The sequence below is a fragment of the Coregonus clupeaformis genome, chromosome 12, assembly GCF_020615455.1.
Source record: "Coregonus clupeaformis isolate EN_2021a chromosome 12, ASM2061545v1, whole genome shotgun sequence".
NCBI classification, from domain to species: domain Eukaryota; kingdom Metazoa; phylum Chordata; class Actinopteri; order Salmoniformes; family Salmonidae; genus Coregonus; species Coregonus clupeaformis.
The window spans coordinates 1,273,666-1,294,268 of NC_059203.1; the positions used below are offsets into that span (position 1 = coordinate 1,273,666).

Below are 20,603 nucleotides of genomic sequence, written 5' to 3' on the forward strand. Positions count from 1 at the left end.
CCCTGCTAGTTTCATTTGGTGTAATAAATAAATGAGTTACATGCAGTACAGTGAACCTGTCTATCAGCGTAGATGCGTAATGACAAATAAATGTTATAATTGTATGATTTCTTTTTATTGAAGACTTTCGAATTCAAGTGTAATAATAATAATAACCACAACAATGTCATTTAGCAGACATGTTTGTCCATATCAACTTACAGTGAGTGCAAACATTTCCGTATTGTTGACACCGGTGGGAATCGAACTCACGACCCTGGCGTTGCTAGTGCCACACTCTTACCAACTGAGCCACACAGGATTGTGTGGACTAAGCATTGGTATTACCTGTAGTGAGAATGCCAGAGTAGGGGTCGGTGGGGGAGAGGCACATGTTCTTCTGAACCTTGCGGCCACATCGCCTGCTGTTCCTCTGCGCAGAGGGATGCTCCGCCGCCTTCACCTCTCTCCTGAAAACAGACAGAACAAGAAAAGGAGGAGGAATAAAGATCAAAAAGAAAGGTGTAATTGTAGGAAAGGTGAGAAAGGGAGGGAAGGCACTAGGACGAAGAGAGGAGGAGTAACATTCAGAGAAGAGCGGTAGAGAATAATATCAGAAAAGAAGAGAATAGTGAAGAATGATGGTGGTAGACGGTAGAGAGTAGACAGTAGACGGTAGGCAGTAGAGAGTAGACGGTAGGCAGTAGAGAGTAGAAAGTAGAAGGTAGGCAGTAGAAAGTAAAGAGTAGACGGTAGAAAGTAGACGGTAGGCAGTAGAAGGTAGGCAGTAGAAAGTAAAGAGTAGACGGTAGGCAGTAGATGGTAGGCGGTAGAAAGTAGAAGGTAGGCGGTAGCAGCAGTAGACAGTAGACGGTAGCAGTAGTAGACAGTAGGCGGTAGAGGGAAGGCAGAAGCAGAAGTAGATGGTAGCAGCAGCAGATGGTAGGCGGTAGCAGCAGTAGATGGTAGCAGCAGTAGGCAGTAGCAGCAGTAGACTGTAGCTGCAGACGGTAGCAGCAGAAGGCGGTAGCAGCAGTAGACGGTAGCAGCTGTAGACAGTGGACTGTAGCAGCAGTAGACGGTAGCAGCTGTAGACAGTAGACTGTAGCAGCAGTAGATGGTAGCAGTAGTAGATGGTAGCAGTAGTAGACGGTAGCAGCAGTAGACGGTAGCAGCAGTAGACAGTAGAATGTAGCATCAGTAGGCAGTAGTAGCAGTAGACGGTAGCAGCAGTAGATGGTAGCAGCAGTAGACGGTAGCAGCAGTAGATGGTAGACGGTAGCAGCAGTAGGCGGTAGCATCAGTAGACGGTAGCAGCAGTAAATGGTAGCAGCAGTAGACAGTAGAAGGTAGCATCAGTAGGCAGTAGCAGCAGTAGACGGTAGCAGCAGTAGACGGTAGCAGCAGTAAATGGTAGCATCAGTAGGCAGTAGTAGGTAGCATCAGTAGGCAGTAGTAGCAGTAGACGGTAGCAGCAGTAGACGGTAGCAGCAGTAGACGGTAGCAGCAGTAGACAGTAGATGGTAGCAGAAGTAGACGGTAGCAGCAGTAGACGGTAGCAGCAGTAGACCGTAGCAGCAGTAGACCGTAGAAGGTAGCATCAGTAGGCAGTAGCAGCAGTAGATGGTAGCAGCAGTAGACGGTAGTAGCAGTAGACGGTAGTAGCAGTAGATGGTAGACTGTAGCAGCAGTAGGCGGTAGCAGCAGTAGAAGGTAGATGGTAGCAGCAGTAGACAGTAGAAGGTAGCATCAGTAGGCAGTAGTAGAAGTAGACGGTAGCAGCAGTAGGCAGTATCAGCAGTAGATGGTAGCAGCAGTAGACGGTAGCAGCAGTAGACAGTAGAAGGTAGCATCAGTAGGCAGTAGTAGAAGTAGACGGTAGCAGCAGTAGGCAGTATCAGCAGTAGATGGTAGCAGCAGTAGACGGTAGCAGCAGTAGACAGTAGAAGGTAGCATCAGTAGGCAGTAGTAGCAGTAGATGGTAGCAGCAGTAGATTGTAGCAGCAGTAGACGGTAGCAGCAGTAGATGATAGCAGAAGTAGACAGTAGAAGGTAGCATCAGTAGATTGTAGCAGCAGTTGACGGTAGCAGCAGTAGGCGGTAGCAGCAGTAGCTGGTAGCAGCAGTAGGCGGTAGCAGCAGTAGATGGTAGCAGCAGTAGATGGTAGCAGCAGTAGACAGTAGAAGGTAGCAGCAGTAGACGGTAGCAGCAGTAGACGGTAGCAGCAGTAGACGGTAGCAGAAGTAGATGGTAGAAGGTAGCATCAGTAGACAGTAGAAGGTAGCATCAGTAGGCAGTAGTAGCAGTAGATGGTAGCAGCAGTAGACAGTATCAGCAGTAGACGGTAGCAGCAGTAGATGGTAGCAGCAGTAGACAGTAGAAGGTAGCATCAGTAGGCAGTAGTAGCAGTAGATGGTAGCAGCAGTAGACAGTAGCAGCAGTAGACGGTAGCAGCAGTAGCAGCAGTACATTGGTCCAACCAAAACAACAAAGGGTGAAAGCCATTTTGTGGATAGTTCCAATTCCAAGTCCAACATTGTAATTATTCCCCTAGGAAGTGTAGGACATGGTGTCGACTGCTCAGGGGTGACCCTTACCACTTATAGATTAAGTGTGTGTGTTTGTGTATGTATGTGTGTGTAACAGAGTAAATTGTGTGTGTGTGTGTGTTTGCGTGTGACGTGTGTCTCTGTGTGTGCATTTGTGTGACAGAGTAGATGAATGGAGAAACATTGTTTTCTCCAGCAGGTTAAGACTGTGTGCCTGCCTGTCCAGCTGACAGAGCAGAGGGAGTGTATGACTGGGACACCAGCTAGCTGCCCCAAAGGGCACTGCAGCACATAGAGGACTACCGCAGACGAACAGAAAGAAGGACAAAAAGGTGGTGCCATAGTGTTTACTAGTGAGGTGGTGCCATAGTGTTTAGTAATGAGGTGGTGCCATAGTATTTAGTAATGAAGTGGTGCCGTAGTGTTTAGTAGTGAGGTGGTGCCATAGTATTTAGTAGTGAGGTGGTGCCAGAGTATTTAGTAGTGAGTAGGTGCCAGAGTATTTAGTAGTGAGGTGGTGCCATAGTGTTTAGTAGTGAGGTGGTGCCATGGTGTTTAGTAGTGTGGTGGTGCCATAGTATTTAGTAGTGTGGTGGTGCCATAGTGTTTAGTAGTGAGGTGGTGCCATGGTGTTTAGTAGTGAGGTGGTGCCATAGTGTTTACTAGTGAGGTGGTGCCATAGTATTTAGTAGTGAGGTGGTGCCATAGTATTTAGTATTGAAGTGGTGCCATAGTGTTTAGTAGTGAGGTGGTGCCATAGTATTTAGTAGTGAAGTGGTGCCATAGTATTTAGTAGTGAGGTGGTGAAATAGTATTTTGTAGTGAAGTGGTGCCATAGTGTTTAGTAGTGAAGTGGTGCCATAGTGTTTAGTAGTGTGGTGGTGCCATAGTATTTAGTAGTGAGGTGGTGCCATAGTATTTTGTAGTGAAGTGGTGCCATAGTATTTAGTAGTGAGGTGGTGCCATAGTATTTAGTAGTGTGGTGGTGCCATAGTATTTAGTAGTGAGGTGGTGCCATAGTATTTAGTAGTGTGGTGTTGCCATAGTGTTTAGTAATGAGGTGGTGCCATAGTATTTAGTAGTGAAGTGGTGCCATAGTATTTAGTAGTGAGGTGGTGCCATAGTATTTAGTAGTGAGGTGGTGCCATAGTGTTTACTAGTGAGGTGGTGCCATAGTATTTAGTAGTGAAGTGGTGCCATAGTATTTAGTAGTGAGGTGGTGCCATAGTATTTAGTAGTGAAGTGGTGCCATAGTGTTTAGTAGTGAGGTGGTGCCATAGTATTTAGTAGTGAGGTGGTGCCATAGTATTTACTAGTGAGGTGATGCCAAAGTGTTTAGTAGTGACGTGGTGCCATAGTATTTAGTAGTGAGGTGGTGCCATAGTGTTTAGTAGTGAGGTGGTGCAATAGTATTTAGTAGTGAGGTGGTGCCATAGTATTTAGTAGTGAGGTGGTGCCATAGTATTTAGTAGTGAGGTGGTGCCATAGTATTTAGTAGTGAGGTGGTGCCATAGTATTTAGTAGTGAGGTGGTGCCATAGTGTTTAGTAGTGAGGTGGTGCCAAGTATTGGTGCTTAACTGTGTGTTAAACTGTGTGTTATTGGATGCTAGCATGCTAGTCAGCTATGGTGCCATAGTTAGCTAGCTGAATAAAGTGGGTTGAGTCTATTCCTTTAAACATTGAACAACTGTGGCTCACAACAATTCTGATTTCTAAAGGTGGAAGTTGGGAGAGTTTTTGTTCGGGTGGTTCAGTGAAACAATTTTAGTTTCTGAGGTAGAAGTTTTTTGGTGAGGGAGGCCCCCCTCTCTCCTCTCCCAGATGCTTAGCTCATTTCATTCCGATCTCCTCTGCATTTTTGTAGCCATTTGCTACAGCCTGTCAACTATGCCTCTGCCTATCCCTGTTCTCTCCTCTCTGCACAGGCTACACAAACAACGCACCACACCCGCGCGGCTGCTGCCCTCTCTAACCTGGTGGTCCCTGCACGCACCCCTCACCTGGAGTTCCAGGTCGCAGGCAGCCTCTGGAACTGCCGTTCTGCTGCCAACAAAGCTGACTTCATCCCAGCCTATGCCAACCTCCAGTCCCTCGACTTCCTGGCGCTGACGGAAACATGGATCACCACTGAAAACACGGCTACTCCTACTGCTCTCTCCTCGTCTGACCATGTGTTCTCGCATACCCCAGAGCATCTGGTCAGAGGGGTGGTGGTACAGGAATCCTCATCTCTCCCAAGTGGACATTCTCAATTTTTCCCCCTAACCCATCTGTCTATCTCCTCATTTGAATTCCATGCTGTCACAGTCACTAGCCCATTTAAGCTTAATATCCTTGTCATCTATCGCCCTCCAGGTTCCCTTGGAGAGTTCATCAACGAGCTTGACGCCTTGATAAGTTCCTTTCCTGAGGATGGCTCACCCCTCACAGTTTTGGGGATTTCAACCTCCCTATGTCCACGTTTGACTCATTTCTCTCTGCCTCCTTCTTTCCACTCCTCTCCTCTTTTGACCTCACCCTCTCACCGTCCCCCCTACTCACAAGGCAGGCAATACGCTTGACCTCATCTTCACTAGATGCTGCTCCTCTACTAATCTCACTGCAACTCCCCTCCAAGTCTCCGACCACTACTTTGTTTCCTTTTCTCTCTCGCTCTCCTCCACACTACTCACTCTGCCCCTACACAGATGGTAATGCGCCGCCGCAACCTTCGCTCTCTCTCTCCCACTACTCTCTCCTCTTCCATCCTATCATCTCTTCCCTCTGCTCAATCCTTCTCCCTCCAATCTCCTGATTCTGCCTCCTCAACCCTCCTCTCCTCCCCTTTCTGCATCCTTTGACTCTCTGTGTCCCCTATCCTCCCGGCCGGCTCGGTCCTCCCCTCCAGCTCCGTGGCCTGATGACTCACTGCGAGCTCACAGAACAGAGCTCCGGGCAGCGGAGCGGAAATGCAAGAAAACTAAACTCCCTACCGACCTGGCATCTTTTCACTCCCTCCTCTCTACATTTTCTTCATCTGTTTCTGCTGCTAAGGCCACCTTCTACCACTCTAAATTCCAAGCATCTGCCTCTAACCCTAGGAAGCTCTTTGCCACATTTTCCTCCCTCCTGAATCCCCCCCTCCTCTCTCTCTGTGGATGACTTCGTCAACCACTTTGAAAAGAAGGTTGACGACATCCGATCCTCGTTTGTTAAGTCTAATGACACTGCTGGTCCTGCTCACACTGCCCTACCCTATGCTTTGACTTCTTTCTCCCCTCTCTCTCCAGATAAAATCCTGCGACTTGTGACTGCAGGCCGCCCAACAACCTGCCCGCTTGACCCCATCCCCTCCTCCCTTCTCCAGACCATCTCCGGTGACCTTCTCCCCTACCTCACCTCGCTGATCAACTCATCCTTGACCGCCGGCCATGTCCCTTCCGTCTTCAAGAGAGCGAGAGTTGCAAAAAAAAAAAAAAAACCAACACTCGACCCCACTGATGTCAACAACTACAGACCAGTATCCCTTCTCTCTTTTCTTTCCAAAACTATTGAGCGTGCCGTCTTTAGCCAACTCTCTTGCTATCTCTCTCAGAATGACCTTCTTGATCCAAACCAATCAGGTTTCAGGACTGGTCATTCAACTGAGACTGCTCTCCTCTGTGTCACGGAGACTCTCCGCACTGCTAAAGCTAACTCTCTCTCCTCTGCTCTTGTCCTTCTAGACCTGTCTGCTGCCTTTGATACTGTGAACCATCAGATCCTCCTCTCCACCCTCTCCGAGCTGGGCATCTCCGGCGCGGCTCACTCCTGGATTGCGTCCTACCTGACCGGTCGCTCCTACCAAGTGGCGTGGCGAGAGCTGTCTCCGCACCACGTGCTCTCACCACTGGTGTCCCCCAAGGCTCAGTTCTAGGCCCTCTCCTTTTCTCCCTATACACCAAGTCACTTGGCTCTGTCATATCCTCACATGGTCTCTCCTATCATTGCTACGCTGACGATACACAACTAATCTTCTCCTTTCCCCCTTCTGATAACCAGGTGGCGAATCGCATCTCTGCATGTCTGGCAGACATATCAGTATGGATGACGGATCACCACCTCAAGCTGAACCCTGGCAAGACGGAGCTGCTCTTCCTCCCGGGGAAGGACTGCCCGTTCCATGATCTCGCCATCACGGTTGACAACTCCGCTGTGTCCTCCTCCCAGAGTGCGAAGAGCCTAGGCGTGACCCTGGACAACACCCTGTCGTTCTCCGCCAACATCAAGGCGGTGACCCGCTCCTGCAGGTTCATGCTCTACAACATTCGGAGAGTACGACCCTGCCTTACACAGGAAGCGGCACAGGTCCTAATCCAGGCACTTGTCATCTCCCGTCTGGACTACTGCAACTCGCTGTTGGCTGGCCTCCCTGCCTGTGCCATTAAAACCCTACAACTCATCCAGAATGCCGCAGCCCGTCTGGTGTTCAACCTTCCCAAGTTCTCTCCGTCACCCCCCTCCTCCGCACACTCCACTGGCTTCCAGTTGAAGCTCGCATCCGCTACAAGACCATGGTGCTTGCCTATGGAGCAGTGAGGGGAACGGCACCTCTGTACCTTCAGGCTCTGATCAGTCCCTACACCCAAACGAGGGCATTGCGCTCATCCACCTCTGGCCTGCTGGCTCCCTTCCTCTGCGGAAGCATAGTTCCCGCTCAGCCCAGTCAAAACTGTTCGCTGCTCTGGCACCCCAATGGTGGAACAAGCTCCCTCACGACGCCAGGACAGCGGAGTCACTCACCACCTTCCGGAGACATTTGAAACCCCACCTCTTTAAGGAATACCTGGGATAGGATAAAGGAATCCTTCTACCCCCCCAATTGTAAAGTGGTTATCCCACTGGCTATAGGGTGAACGCACCAATTTGTGAGTCGCTCTGGCTAAGAGCGTCTGCTAAATGACGTTAATGTGCCCTTGAGCAAGGCACTTAACCCTAATTGCTCCTGTAAGTCGCTCTGGATAAGAGCGTCTGCTAAATGACTAAAATGTAAAATGTAAATGTAATATTATTTACTAGTGAGGTGGTGCCATAGTGTTTACTAGTGAGGTGGTGCCATAGTATTTAGTAGTGAAGTGGTGCCATAGTATTTAGTAGTGAAGTGGTGCCATAGTATTTAGTAGTGAGGTGGTGAAATAGTATTTTGTAGTGAAGTGGTGCCATAGTATTTAGTAGTGAAGTGGTGCCATAGTATTTAGTAGTGTGGTGGTGCCATAGTATTTAGTAGTGAGGTGGTGCCATAGTATTTAGTAGTGTTGTGTTGCCATAGTGTTTACTAGTGAGGTGGTGGCATAGTATTTAGTAGTGAAGTGGTGCCATAGTATTTAGTAGTGAGGTGGTGCCATAGTATTTAGTAGTGAAGTGGTGCCATAGTGTTTAGTAGTGAGGTGGTGCCATAGTATTTACTAGTGAGGTGATGCCAAAGTGTTTAGTAGTGACGTGGTGCCATAGTATTTAGTAGTGAGGTGGTGCCATAGTGTTTAGTAGTGAGGTGGTGCCATAGTATTTAGTAGTGAGGTGGTGCCATAGTATTTAGTAGTGAGGTGGTGCCATAGTATTTAGTAGTGAGGTGGTGCCATAGTGTTTAGTAGTGAGGTGGTGTCATATTATTTACTAGTGAGGTGGTGCCATAGTGTTTACTAGTGAGGTGGTGCCATAGTGTTTAGTAGTGAGGTGGTGCCATAGTATTCAGTGTGGTGGTGCCATAGTATTTAGTAGTGAGGTGGTGCCATAGTATTTAGTAGTGAGGTGGTGCCAGAGTATTTAGTAGTGAGGTGGTGCCATAGTGTTTAGTAGTGAGGTGGTGCCATGGTGTTTAGTAGTGAGGTGGCACCATAATGTTTAGTAGTGAGGTGGTGCCATAGTGTTTAGTAGTGAGGTGGTGCCATAGTATTTAGTAGTGAGGTGGTGCCATAGTATTTAGTAGTGAGGTGGTGCCATAGTATTTAGTAGTGAGGTGGTGCCATAGTATTTAGTAGTGAGGTGGTGCCATAGTATTTAGTAATGAGGTGGTGCCATAGTATTTAGTAATGAGGTGGTGCCATAGTATTTAGTAGTGAGGTGGTGCTATAGTATTTAGTAGTGAGGTGGTGCCATAGTATTTAGTAGTGAGGTGTTGCCATAGTATTTAGCAATGTGGTGGTGCCATAGTATTTAGTAGTGAGGTGTTGCCATAGTATTTAGTAGTGAAGTGGTGCCATAGTATTTAGTAGTTTGGTGGTGCCATAGTATTTAGTAGTGAGGTGGTGCCATAGTATTTAGTAATGAGGTGGTGCCATAATGTTTAGTAATGAGGTGGTGCCATAGTGTTTAGTAGTGAGGTGGTGCCATAATGTTTAGTAGTGAGGTGGTGCCATAGTATTTAGTAATGAGGTGGTGCCATAGTATTTAGTAATGAGGTGGTGCCATATTATTTAGTGGTGAGGTTGTGGCTGGAATGGTGTTGAGAGGTGAGGTAATTCCATAGTTTTTTTAGTAGTGAGGTACAGCTGGTGAGGTGTTGATACCTGAGGTGTTGTTGTGTATTTGAGACTGGCTATTCAGTAGTAAGGTGGTGCTGCCATAGTCTTTAGGTGTGTTGAGCGCTAGTGACTCACGGCGCGGGTCTGCTCTCCTCCTCCACAGCCTCCATGGCACACTGCAGGGACATTTGGAGAGAGAGCAGCTGGCTGGAGGTCTCCCTCAGCATGAAGCGGGTCACAAACTGTCCCAGCACAGAGGAGCCCTGGTACTCCTAACGAGGGAGAGATGGGGGAGAAGAGATGGGGATATAGGAGAGGAGGTGGGGTGGGGTGGGAGAGAGGGGGGATAGAGGAGAGTAGTTGGGGTGGGAGAGGAGAGGGGGATGGGGTGGGAGAGAGGGGAGAGAGGAGAGTAGGTGGGGTGGGAGAGAGGGGGGATAGAGGAGTGTGAGTGGGGTGGGAGAGAGGAGGGATAGAGGAGAGGGGGATGGGGTGGGAGAGAGGAGAGTAGGTGGGGTGGGAGAGAGGGGAGAGAGGAGAGTAGGTGTGGTGGGAGAGAGGGGGGATAGAGGAGAGGGGGATGGTATGAGAGAGGGGGAGAGAGGAGAGGGGGGTGGGGGAAAGGGGAGCAGGGGTGGGGAGAGACGAAAGAGAGTGAGAGGGAACAGGTTGGCAACCTTTATTCGGAGAGACCAAATTAATTCTAAGAGCTGTTATCCTCACGACAGCTACGGCATCAGGTGATAAGGGCGAAAGCTCATAGCAGATGTTTTACTCCAATTCAATCGCTACGTTACACAGCATGCATGATTCTTAGCCATTTCAAATATTGAACATGGAACAGTTTTCATAATACCAGCTATTCCATCTTTAACTAGCGGGAGACTCGTGTTAACAAGACTGTAATTTAAGCAGACCAAGAGGAATGGTGCAGGGTGGTTAATGGAGTAATTGTAGTGGAGCGTCACACTAGAATGTACAACGACAACCTGGTTAGTGCGTTCCAAATTGCACCTTATTCCCTACATAGTGCACTACTTTTGACCAGAGCACTATGAGCCCTGGTCGAAAGTAGTGCACTATATGGTGAATAGGGTGCAATTTGGGAGGCTACCCTTGCAACTGTAGATTAATAGCATGGGGGAATTTCATTCTAGGGCCTTGGTGGTGACATTTATGACAGACTACAGCTGCTAACAATCGCTAGCGAAAACCTCTATGGGTTTCCTTCTGACAGTGAATAAGAAAGTGCATGAAAGAATGGGGCTTTAATTGTGACAGGGTGCATAATTATGCAGTAAAAGCCCCTCTTTTTCTAATAGGGATAGCTGGATTTTCTCGTTCCTTCACTGATGTGCTTCACTGATTCCTGGGCTGGCTAATATACGTTTCCGTCGCAGATAAGAACATAAATGAAAAAGGTCTCTTCTTGAGGTAGATTCTATAACACTTTCTTTTAATGTCTGATTATTAAAGTCTTATCTTTATTATTGTATAGTTGGTTAGTCATTGAATTAAGCAAAATCTGATCTCACTCATGAAATTGTTTGTAGCCTAAATAAAACAGCTACTTACTCATGCTAAAAAATACAGTTTACAAATGGTAAACAAATTAATTAATGAATTGTGGTTTGTAAGAAATGTATAGCCACACCTTGAAATAAAGTGTTACAGTAGATTCAACTAAATGACTATGATCTTCAGATCCCAGACTCCAAGGCTCGTCCAACAATTATTTTGGTCATGGTCTACATAATTTTATTTAAGAATAACAAATAGGCAACTGAAAGAAAAGGTACCTTGTAACGCATTGGAGTTTTAAAAAATTCCTTTACGAACCAAGGTAGGTCTACTTTGTTTCCACCTATTCCCACCTGTATAAAACGTGTATAATTAACAATATAAAGCAAAAAACATATAGATTGCGGTTATATGAAGACGTCACTGAAATGTAAGGCCAGTTACAGTACCTTCAGAAAGTATTCACACCCCTTAACTTTTTTCACATTTTGTTGAATTACAGCCGGAATTTAAAATTGATTAAATTTAGATTTGTTTTGTAACTGGCCTACACAAAATACCCCATAATGTGGAATTATGTTTTTTTTATATTTTTACAAATTAGCTAAAAATGAAAAACTGAAACGTCTTGAGTCAATAAGTATTTAACCCCTTCGTTATGGCAAGCCTAAACACATTCAGCAGTAAAAATGTGCTTAACAGGTCACATAATAAGTTGCATGGACTCATGTTTTTTGAATGACTACCTCATCTCTGTACCCCACACATACAATTATCTGCAAGGTCCCTCAGTTGAGCAGTGTTCCCTGTAGGCTGTCTCATCATCGTCGGTTATCAGGCCTACCGCCGTCGTGCGTCTGCAAACTTAATGATGGTGTTGGAGTCTTGCGCGGCCACGTAGTCGTGGGTGAACAGGGAGTACAGGAAGGGACTAAGCACGCACCCCTGAGGGGCCCCCGTGTTGAGGGTCAGCGTGGCAGATGTGTTGTTGCCTACCCTCAAGAATTGTTGTGGCTGCATCATGTTATGGGTATGCTTGTCATCATTAAGGACTGGGGAGAAACGGAATTGAGCTAAGCACAGGCAAAATCCTAGAGGAAAACCTGGTTGTCTGCTTTCCACCAGACTCTGGGAGATGAATTCCACTTTCAGCAGGAAAATAACCTAAAACACGAGGCCAAATCTACACTGGAGTTGCTTACCAAGAAGAAAAAGATGTTCCGGAGTGGCCGAGTTACAGTTTTGACTTAAATCTGCTTGAAAATCTATGCCTGAAAATGGTTGCCTAGCAATGATCAACTACCAATCTGACAGAGCTTGAAGAATTTTGAAAGGAATAATGAGCAAATGTTGCACAATCCAGGTGTGGAAAGCTCTTAGAGACTTACTCAGAAAGACTCACAGCTGTAATCGCTGCCAAAGGTGATTCTAACATGTATTGGGGGTTGAATACTTACAGTATCTAATCAAGATACTGTATATTAGTGTTTAATTTTCATATATTATTTTACAAATGTTTGAATTTTTCTTCCAGTTTGGCATTAGAGTATTTTGTGTAGATCGTTGACAAAAAATGACAATAAATCAATTTTAATCACACTTTGTAACATAACAAAATGTGGAAAAAGTAAAGGGGTGTGAATACTTTCTGAAGGCACTGTATATCCTTATGACCTCTGGTGGATCATGAAGGAAAACTGACTGAAACTTTGACAATAATGTGCGGTGGTAAAATTGTGTGTGGGGGAGATATACACTGAACAAAAATATAAACGCAGCATGTAGTGTTGGTCCCATGTTTCATGAGCTGAAATAAAAGATCCCAGAAATGTTCCATACACACAAAAAGCTTATTTCTCTCAAATGTTGTACACAAATTTGTTTACATCCCGGTTAGTGAGCATTTCTCCTTTGCTAAGATAATCCATCCACCTGACAGGTGTGGCATATCAATAAGCTGATTAAACAGCATGATCATTACACAGGTGCACCTTATGCTGGGGACAATAAACAGCCACTCTAAAATGTGCCTTTTTTTACACAACACAATGCCACAGATGTCTCAAGTTTTGAGGGAGCGTGCAATTGGCATGCTGACTGCAGGAATGTCTACCATAGCAGTTGCCAGAGAATGTAATGTTAATTTCTCTACTATAAGCCACTTCCAACGTCGTTTTAGAGAATTTGGCAGTATGTCCAACCGGCCTCACAACCGCAGACCACGTGTAACCACACCAGCCCAGGACCTCCACATCCACCTTCTTCACCTGCGGGATCGTCTGAGACCAGCCACCTGGAAAGCTGATGAAACTGTGGGTTTGCACAACTGAAAAATGTCTGCACAAACTGTCAGAAACCGTCTCAGGGAAGCTAATCTGCGTGCTCGTCGTCCTCACCAGGGTCTTGACCTGACTGCAGTTCGGCGTCGTAACCGACTTCAGTGGGCAAATGCTCACCTTCGATGGCCATTGGCACGCTGGAGAAGTATGCTCTTCACGGATGAATCCCAGTTTCAACTGTACCGGGTAGATGGCAGACAGCGTGTATGGCGTCATGTGAGCAAGCGGTTTGCTGATGTCAACGCTGAGAACAGAGTGCCCCATGGTGGCAGTGGGGTTATGGTATAGGCAGGCATAAGCTACGGACACAATTGCATTTTAATCGATGGCAATTTGAATGCACAGATACCGTGATGAGATCCTGAGACCCATTGTCGTGCCATTCATCTGCCGCCATCACCTCATGTTTCAGCACGATAATGCACGGCCCCATGTCTCAAGCATCTGTACACAATTCCTGGAAGCTGAAAATGTACCAGTTCTTCCATGGCCTGCATACTCAACAGACATGTCACCCATTGAGCATGTTTGGGACGATGTGGATCGACCTGTACGATAGCGGGTTCCAATTCCCGCCAATATCCAGCAATTCCACACAGCCATTGAAGAGGAGTGGGACAACATTCCACAGGCCACAATCAACAGCCTGATCAACTCTTTGCAAAGGAGATGTGTCGCGCTGCATGAGGCAAATGGTGGTCACACCAGGTACTGACTGGTTTTCTGATCCACGCCTCTACCTTTTTAAAAAAGATATCTGTGACCAACAGATATATATCTGTATTCCCAGTCACGTGAAAACCATAGATTAGGGCCTAATTTATTTATTTCAATTGACTGATTTCCTTATATGAACTGTAACTCAGTAAAATCTTTGAAATTGTTGCATGTTGCGTTTATCTTTTTATTCGGTGTATATACACATTTGCTACAATGGGTGACTTAGGAATCCCATCAAGCACTTGGCCATACAATTCCTTTCACATCCTCCCCCTTTAGCCACAATGGGAAGGGCTGACTGTGCACTGAAAAAACTCTACAGTTAGCTAGCCAGCTTCCCAATGTTCCTGTATGGGCTCCGGGAAGCTTGACAAAGCGTCGCCGCTATAAAAAAGCATAATTTAGACCATAATATGATGCTAATGAATGCAGATATGCTTGGCTGGACTATTCCTGCACCAATATTGTTGCTTGACTCATTGTTTTTATGAGGCACACTAGATTGACTCCATCTGTGCAGAGGAGCCGTTTCGTCTCAAAGTCATGAATCGGCTGAATGGAGGGAAACTAGCCCCTAGTGTATGGACTGTGGAGTATTTACTGTTAACACAAAACATAGGTAGGGTATATTTTGTAGCCTATATCGTAAGGTGCAGTATATAGACAGGTGTGTGCCTTTCCAAATCATGTCCAATCAATTGAATTTACCACAGGTGGACTCCAATTAAATTGTAGAAACATCTCAAGCATGATCAATGGAAATAGGATGCACCTGAGCTCAATTTCGAGTCTCATAGCAAAGGGTCTGAATACTTATGTAAATACTTTTTTTTTGTTGCTACAATTTATAAAAACTTGTTTTCACTTTGTCATTATGGGGTATTGTGTGTAGATTGATGAGGAAAATGTTTTATTAAATCCATTCTAGAATAAGGCTGTAACGTAACAAAATGCGGAAAAAGGGAAGGGGCCTGAATACTTTCCGAATGCACTATATATTCTACATAAGGTATATTCTGTAGCCTATATCATAAGGTATATTCTACATAGGGTATATTCAGCAGGCTTTATCTATACCCTATATAATATATTATATTATATAGCCCCCATTCAATGGACTGTGTAACATTTACAGTTCATAATACAAAGCATACAGTGCCTAGTGAAAGTCTACATGCCCCTTGCAGTTTTCACATGTTGCTGCCTTAAAATGAAATCAAGTAAATTGATTAAATTCGATTTTTCCCCCTATTGATCTACACAAGCTACTCCACATTTCCAAAGTGAAAGACAAATTATTGAACATTTTCCAAATTAATGAACACTAAAAACTAAGATGTCTTGATAGCGTATGTCTTCACACCCCAGAGTTAATACTTGGTGGAAGCACCTTTGGCGGCCATTACAGCTGTCAATCATTTTGAATAAGATTCTACCAAATTTGCACAAATCTTAGGGCAACATATATTCATTGTTTTTGTCAAAATTGCTCAAGCTCAGTACATTTGGTTGGGAATCATTGATGGACAGCAATACTCAAACCTTGTCACTGATTTTCAAGCAGATTTAAGTCAGGACTGAGACCATTCAGGAACACTCAACACCTCTTGGAAAGCCATTCTGGTGTGTCTTTGGCATTACAATTTGTGTATTGTCCTGCTGAAAAATAAAAAACTATCCCAGCGTCAGGTATTCACAAGACAAACTCCCTAGTCCCTGCCGGTGACAAGCATACCGATAACGTGATGCTGCCACCACAATACTTGAAAATACAGTGTAGACTTTAACTGAGCACTGTAGATATAGAGTATATTCTGTAGCCCACAGTCACTAAGCTGTGAACTTTTGCTTTCACCTTTGCAATCATGTTACATCAGTGATTACTTCAAGTTGCAGAGGAAAGAAGGGTACATTTTCAAAGTATTATTGCATTCACTCATCTATTTGACAGTAACCCTTGAGCATGGATAGGTATGACGTCTCAAAACAGTTCACACAAAGGCTTACCTCTTTAGTTTTGTCCATGGCCTTCAAGATGGCGACGTTTAGGGTTTCCAGAGCAGAGAGGACATTCAGATACTCCCCCAAGTGTTGAGCAAAGTAATCTGAAATAAGCAAACCAAAAAAAACGATTTAACATACTCACCCGTTTCTTATACTGTACAGTACGGTATAAATGTTAAATTCAGTTGAATATCTAATGCGCATGATATCTCAAGATCTTTCCCTGATAATGACGTCTTTGCACTTTGATCTGTCTCTGAAAAATGTATTGACTGATCAAAGAACCAAATAGAATGGTACATTGTGAAACACAAGAGCAGACATCGATTGGATAAACTGTTATAGCCTCTTATAAAGTCGGAAAGTAATTAAAGGTCGACTTTGGGCACGAAAAACTGTCCAAGCTCGTCCCTTATCTAAACATTCGAACAGAAATTGGGTGTGCTGTTGGTGGTTCGTCAATGTGTCAATCTGTTCATGGGCGCCGCTACCGACGTAGTTAGTTTGTTAGCTAAGCCAGCCACTTTAGCTAGCCAGTATCGGCGACGTCGTCCCCACGGTGAGGGTTCACTGCTTCCCCAATCAAAAGCCCTGGATTAATGCAGAGGTTGGCACAAAACTAAAGGACAGGTCTACCTCAGAAAGAGCTATCGTAGACAACTCTGAGGCTACAAGAAGTCCCGCTATGACCTCCGCAGAGTCATCAAACAAGCAAAAGGACAATATAGGAATAAGGTAGAATCATATTACACAGGCTCTGACGCCCACCATATGTGGCAGGGCTACAGTCCATTATGGATTACAAAGGAAGACCCAGCCATGATCTGCCCAACGATGCTTCTCTACCAGACGAACTCAATGCATTTTATGCACACATTGACAACAACAACAGCATGCCGGGTGTGAGGGCCCTCACCGACCCAGAGGATTGGGTGATCTCGCTCTTCGAGGCCGACGTGAAAAAGGTCTTTAATCAGGTCAACACCCGCAAGGCCGAGGGGCCAGATGGTATTCCAGGGCACGTTCTCAGAGCATACGCAGAACAGCTGGCAGGCATCTTCACGGTAATTTCCAACCTCTCCTTGTCCCAGTCTGTAATCCCCACATGTTTTAAGATGACCGCCATCATTCCTGTCTCCAAGAACTCTAAGGCTTCATACCACAATGACTACCGCCCTGTAGCACTCACTTCTGTAATCATGAAGTGCTTTGAGTGGCTGGTTATGGCACACATTAACTCCACCATCCTAGACACCCTAGACCCACTCTAATTACATACCGCCCCAACAGATCCATAGATGACGCAATCTCAACTGCTCTCCATACTGCCCTCACCCACCTAGATAAGAGGAATACCTATGTGAGAATGCTGTTGACCACAGCTCAGCGTTCATACCATTGTCCCCTCCAAGCTCGTCACCAAGCTTAGGACTGGGACTGAACACCTCCCTCTGCAACTGGATCCTGGACGGGCCGACCCCAGGTGGTGAGGGTAGGCAACAACACATCCGCCACGCTGACCCTCAACACAGGGGCCCCACAGGAGTGTGTGCTTTGTCCCCTCCTGTACTCCCTGTTCACCCACAACTGCATGGACACGCACGACTCCAACACCATCATCAAGTTCGCTGACGACACAACGGTGGTAGGCCTAATCACCGGTGACGATGAGTCAGCCTACAGTGAGGAGGTCATTGACCTGGCAGTGTGGTGCCGGAGCAACAACCTCTCCCTCAACGTCAGCAAGACCAAAGAGCTCATCATGGACTACAGGAAATGAAGGGGCGAGTACGCCCCAATCCACATCGACGGGGCGGCAGTGGAGCAGGTAGACAGCTTCAAGTTCCTCGGTGTCCAAATCACTAAAGACTTAAAAATGGTCCAAACACACACGCACAGTCGTGAAGAAGGACTCTTCCCCCTCAGGAGGTTGAAAAAGTTTGGCATGGGCCCTCAAATCTTTTAAAAGGTTCTACAGCTGGACCATTAAGAGCATTTTGACTGGCTGCATCACTGCCTGGTATGGCAATAGCACCGCCCTCGATTGCATGGCGCTACAGAGGGTGGTGCAGACAGCCCAGTACATCACTGGGACCGAGCTCCATGCCATCCAGGACATCTATATCAGGCGGTGTGGTAGGAAGGCCCGGAAAATGGTTAAAGACTCCAACCACCCAAGCCATAGACTATTCTCTCTGCTTCCACACGGCAAGCGGTACTGGTGCATCAAGTCTGGCACCAACAGGCTCTTGAACAGCTTCTATCCCCAAGCAATAAGACTGATAAATAGCTAACAAAATAGCTACACAGACTGAGTCAACCTTGTATCCTCATTGACCTTTTTCTTTTTGTCTCTATGTACACTCACAGGGCCCTACACATTCACACATAACATGCACGTACATTTATACTGACTCTACACACACACACTCATATACAAGCTGCTGCTACTATGTTTATCTTATATCCTGTTGCCTAGTCACCTTACCCCATACATATCTACCTCCATCACTCCAGTATCCCTGCACATTGTAAATATGGTATTGGAACTGACCCTGTATATAGTATGCTTACTTACTTATTGTGTATTTCATATTTCTTCTTATTTCTTGTGTGGTTTTTTCTAGTAATACATCGTTATTGATTATTGCATTGTTGGGTTTGAGTTTGCAAGAAAGGCATTTCACTATACTTGTGCATGTGACATTAAAACTTGAAACTCCTCCAGTATGTGTTGACGTCATTTCACAGAATTTGTTTTTGGACAGAAGCTGTAGTGATCAGTAAGAAATGGCACTTCTGTAGCCAAATATCTTATTCATCCAATTTGGTTCGTTTTTAAGCATTAAATGACCTGGTATGATGGTGCATTGATCAGTTATACAGTTTACAGCCATTCTTTTTTGCCCAAAGTCGACCTTTAAGCCAAAACGCTTAATTGAGTGTGTCAGTGTGGCAACTGTAGCCATACGTGACCATGGTAATGTCAACTGTAGTCATCCTTGACCATGGTAATGTCAACTGTAGTCATACGTGACCATGGTAATGTCAACTGTAGTCATACGTGACCATGGTAATGTCAACTGTAGTCATACGTGACCATGGTAATGTCAACTGTAGTCATCCTTGACCATGGTAATGTCAACTGTAGTCATACGTGACCATGGTAATGTCAACTACAGTCATACGTGACCATGGTAAGTCCAACTGTAGTCATGTGTGACCATGGTAATGTCAACTGTAGTCATACTTGACCATGGTAATGCCAATTGTAGTCATATGTGCCCATGCTAATGTCAATTGTAGTCATATGTGACCATGGTAATGTTAACTGTAGTCATACTTGACCATGGTAATGCCAACTGAAGTCATACTTGACCATGGTAATGTTGACTGTAGTCATACGTGACCATAGTAATGTCAACTGTAGTCATACTTGACCATGGTAATGTCAAATGAATCAGGGCATTTTAACTTTCACCAATCGAAGAGTGCTCTGGATTTCCTTCGCCTATGAAGCCGACATTGACCGATGTCCATTGTACTAACTCCAAGATGACACAGTGAAGGCACTTACAGTGATGAAAGATAGTTAACTTCCCCCTGACGTCAAGCTGCTGCACTGACTGATGCTTTTGCCATTCAATAAATTATGCAGCAGATTTATTCTCGGAAGTGAGTGTTTACAGGTCTTTGTACTATTCCTTGGCTTTCCAGGCCATCTGCCACTCACCTCCATAAGCTGGAGATGTAGACGTGTGTCAGTTTACAGTTTATACCCATACTTATAATAATAGATGATGATCGTTGATGATGAGGATAATAAAGATGGAATGCTGGAATGGTGATGATGATGATAACGAGGAAGATTATGCTAATGCTAATGCTGACAACAACCTATCATAACAATAAGATACTGACATTATTGTGAAAGACATAGCATGGTTGAGCACAAAAGCTTCACAGGTGAGACCAATGCCTAACTGGAGGCACGTTGGGGAGATTGCAGGGTTCATGTGAAGAAAGGATAGGACACATTAAAACAGACAGTAGCCCTAACACTCACCTGATAGCTTGTCGGTGTCTAGGTTGCTACAATGTAGCAGAAAATAAGTAGAGGTGGAAAGAAAGAAATACAGAGTTAATTGAATCATGGGCAATTCAAAGATATGTGCTGTATTTCATTTAAGTCCAGGAAAGGTTGTGTGTCTCAGGAAAGTGTGGACAGAAACTAAAATGTCTACGGAGGGAAACTTCAAAGCATGGCGGGTGCCATAACCCCCATGTACTGTAAAACTTTCAGGAATTAATAAGCTCAATAAAAGTTATATAAAATGTGTCAATTACAATGCTTTCTTCCTAATCATCTCGGAAAAACAGAATCGTTGTTCTTCCTCTGAATACGATTAATTCACCGCACACACTTTTTCACTCCGAGTGTCTGACTGAAGCCTACAGGCTTTGATTAAAGAAATGTGAACCCCTCTCTGGAAATGCAATTTCCATGTTAATTGGAGCTGACATTGTTGAACAATATTTGAAATATTCAAGTCAGAATTCTCTAGGCTGAAATGGATTGCTGGGCAGAAATGACCGCCTAAAAGACAACCACTTAACATGCTGTCATAAAGTATTAGCCTAAACTACAGTGCATTCGGAAAGTATCCAGACCCCTTGACTTTTCCCACATTTTGTTATGTTACAGCCTTATTCTAAAATTGATCAAATTGTTTTTCCCCCCTCATCAATCTACACACAACACCCCATAATGACAAAGCAAAAATAGGTTTTTAGAATTTTTTGCACAAAAACTGAAATATCACATTTACAGAAGTATTCAGACCCTTTACTCAGTTGTTGACGCACCTTCGGCAGCGATTACAGCATCAAGTCTTCTTGGGTATGACGCTACAAGCTTGGCCCACCTGTATTTGGGAGGTTTCTCACATTCTTCTCTTCAGATCCTCTCAAGCTCTGTTAGGTTGGATGGGGAGCATCGCTGCACAGCTA

At 45.2% G+C, this 20,603-nt stretch overlaps 1 protein-coding gene across 1 annotated transcript in view; it reads right to left on the reverse strand.

The window, feature by feature from the left end:
- LOC121577987 (N-terminal EF-hand calcium-binding protein 1) overlaps positions 1–20,603 on the reverse strand; it is a 57,588-nt gene that overhangs the window by 6,535 nt on the left and 30,450 nt on the right. Inside the window, exons 4-7 of the mRNA XM_041892020.2 lie at positions 19,660–19,685; positions 15,597–15,694; positions 9,145–9,281; positions 328–449 (exon numbers count right to left, since the gene is read on the reverse strand). Of these exons, the coding sequence (XP_041747954.1) occupies positions 328–449; positions 9,145–9,281; positions 15,597–15,694; positions 19,660–19,685 (383 nt within the window). The remainder of the gene's footprint in view (positions 1–327; positions 450–9,144; positions 9,282–15,596; positions 15,695–19,659; positions 19,686–20,603) is intronic.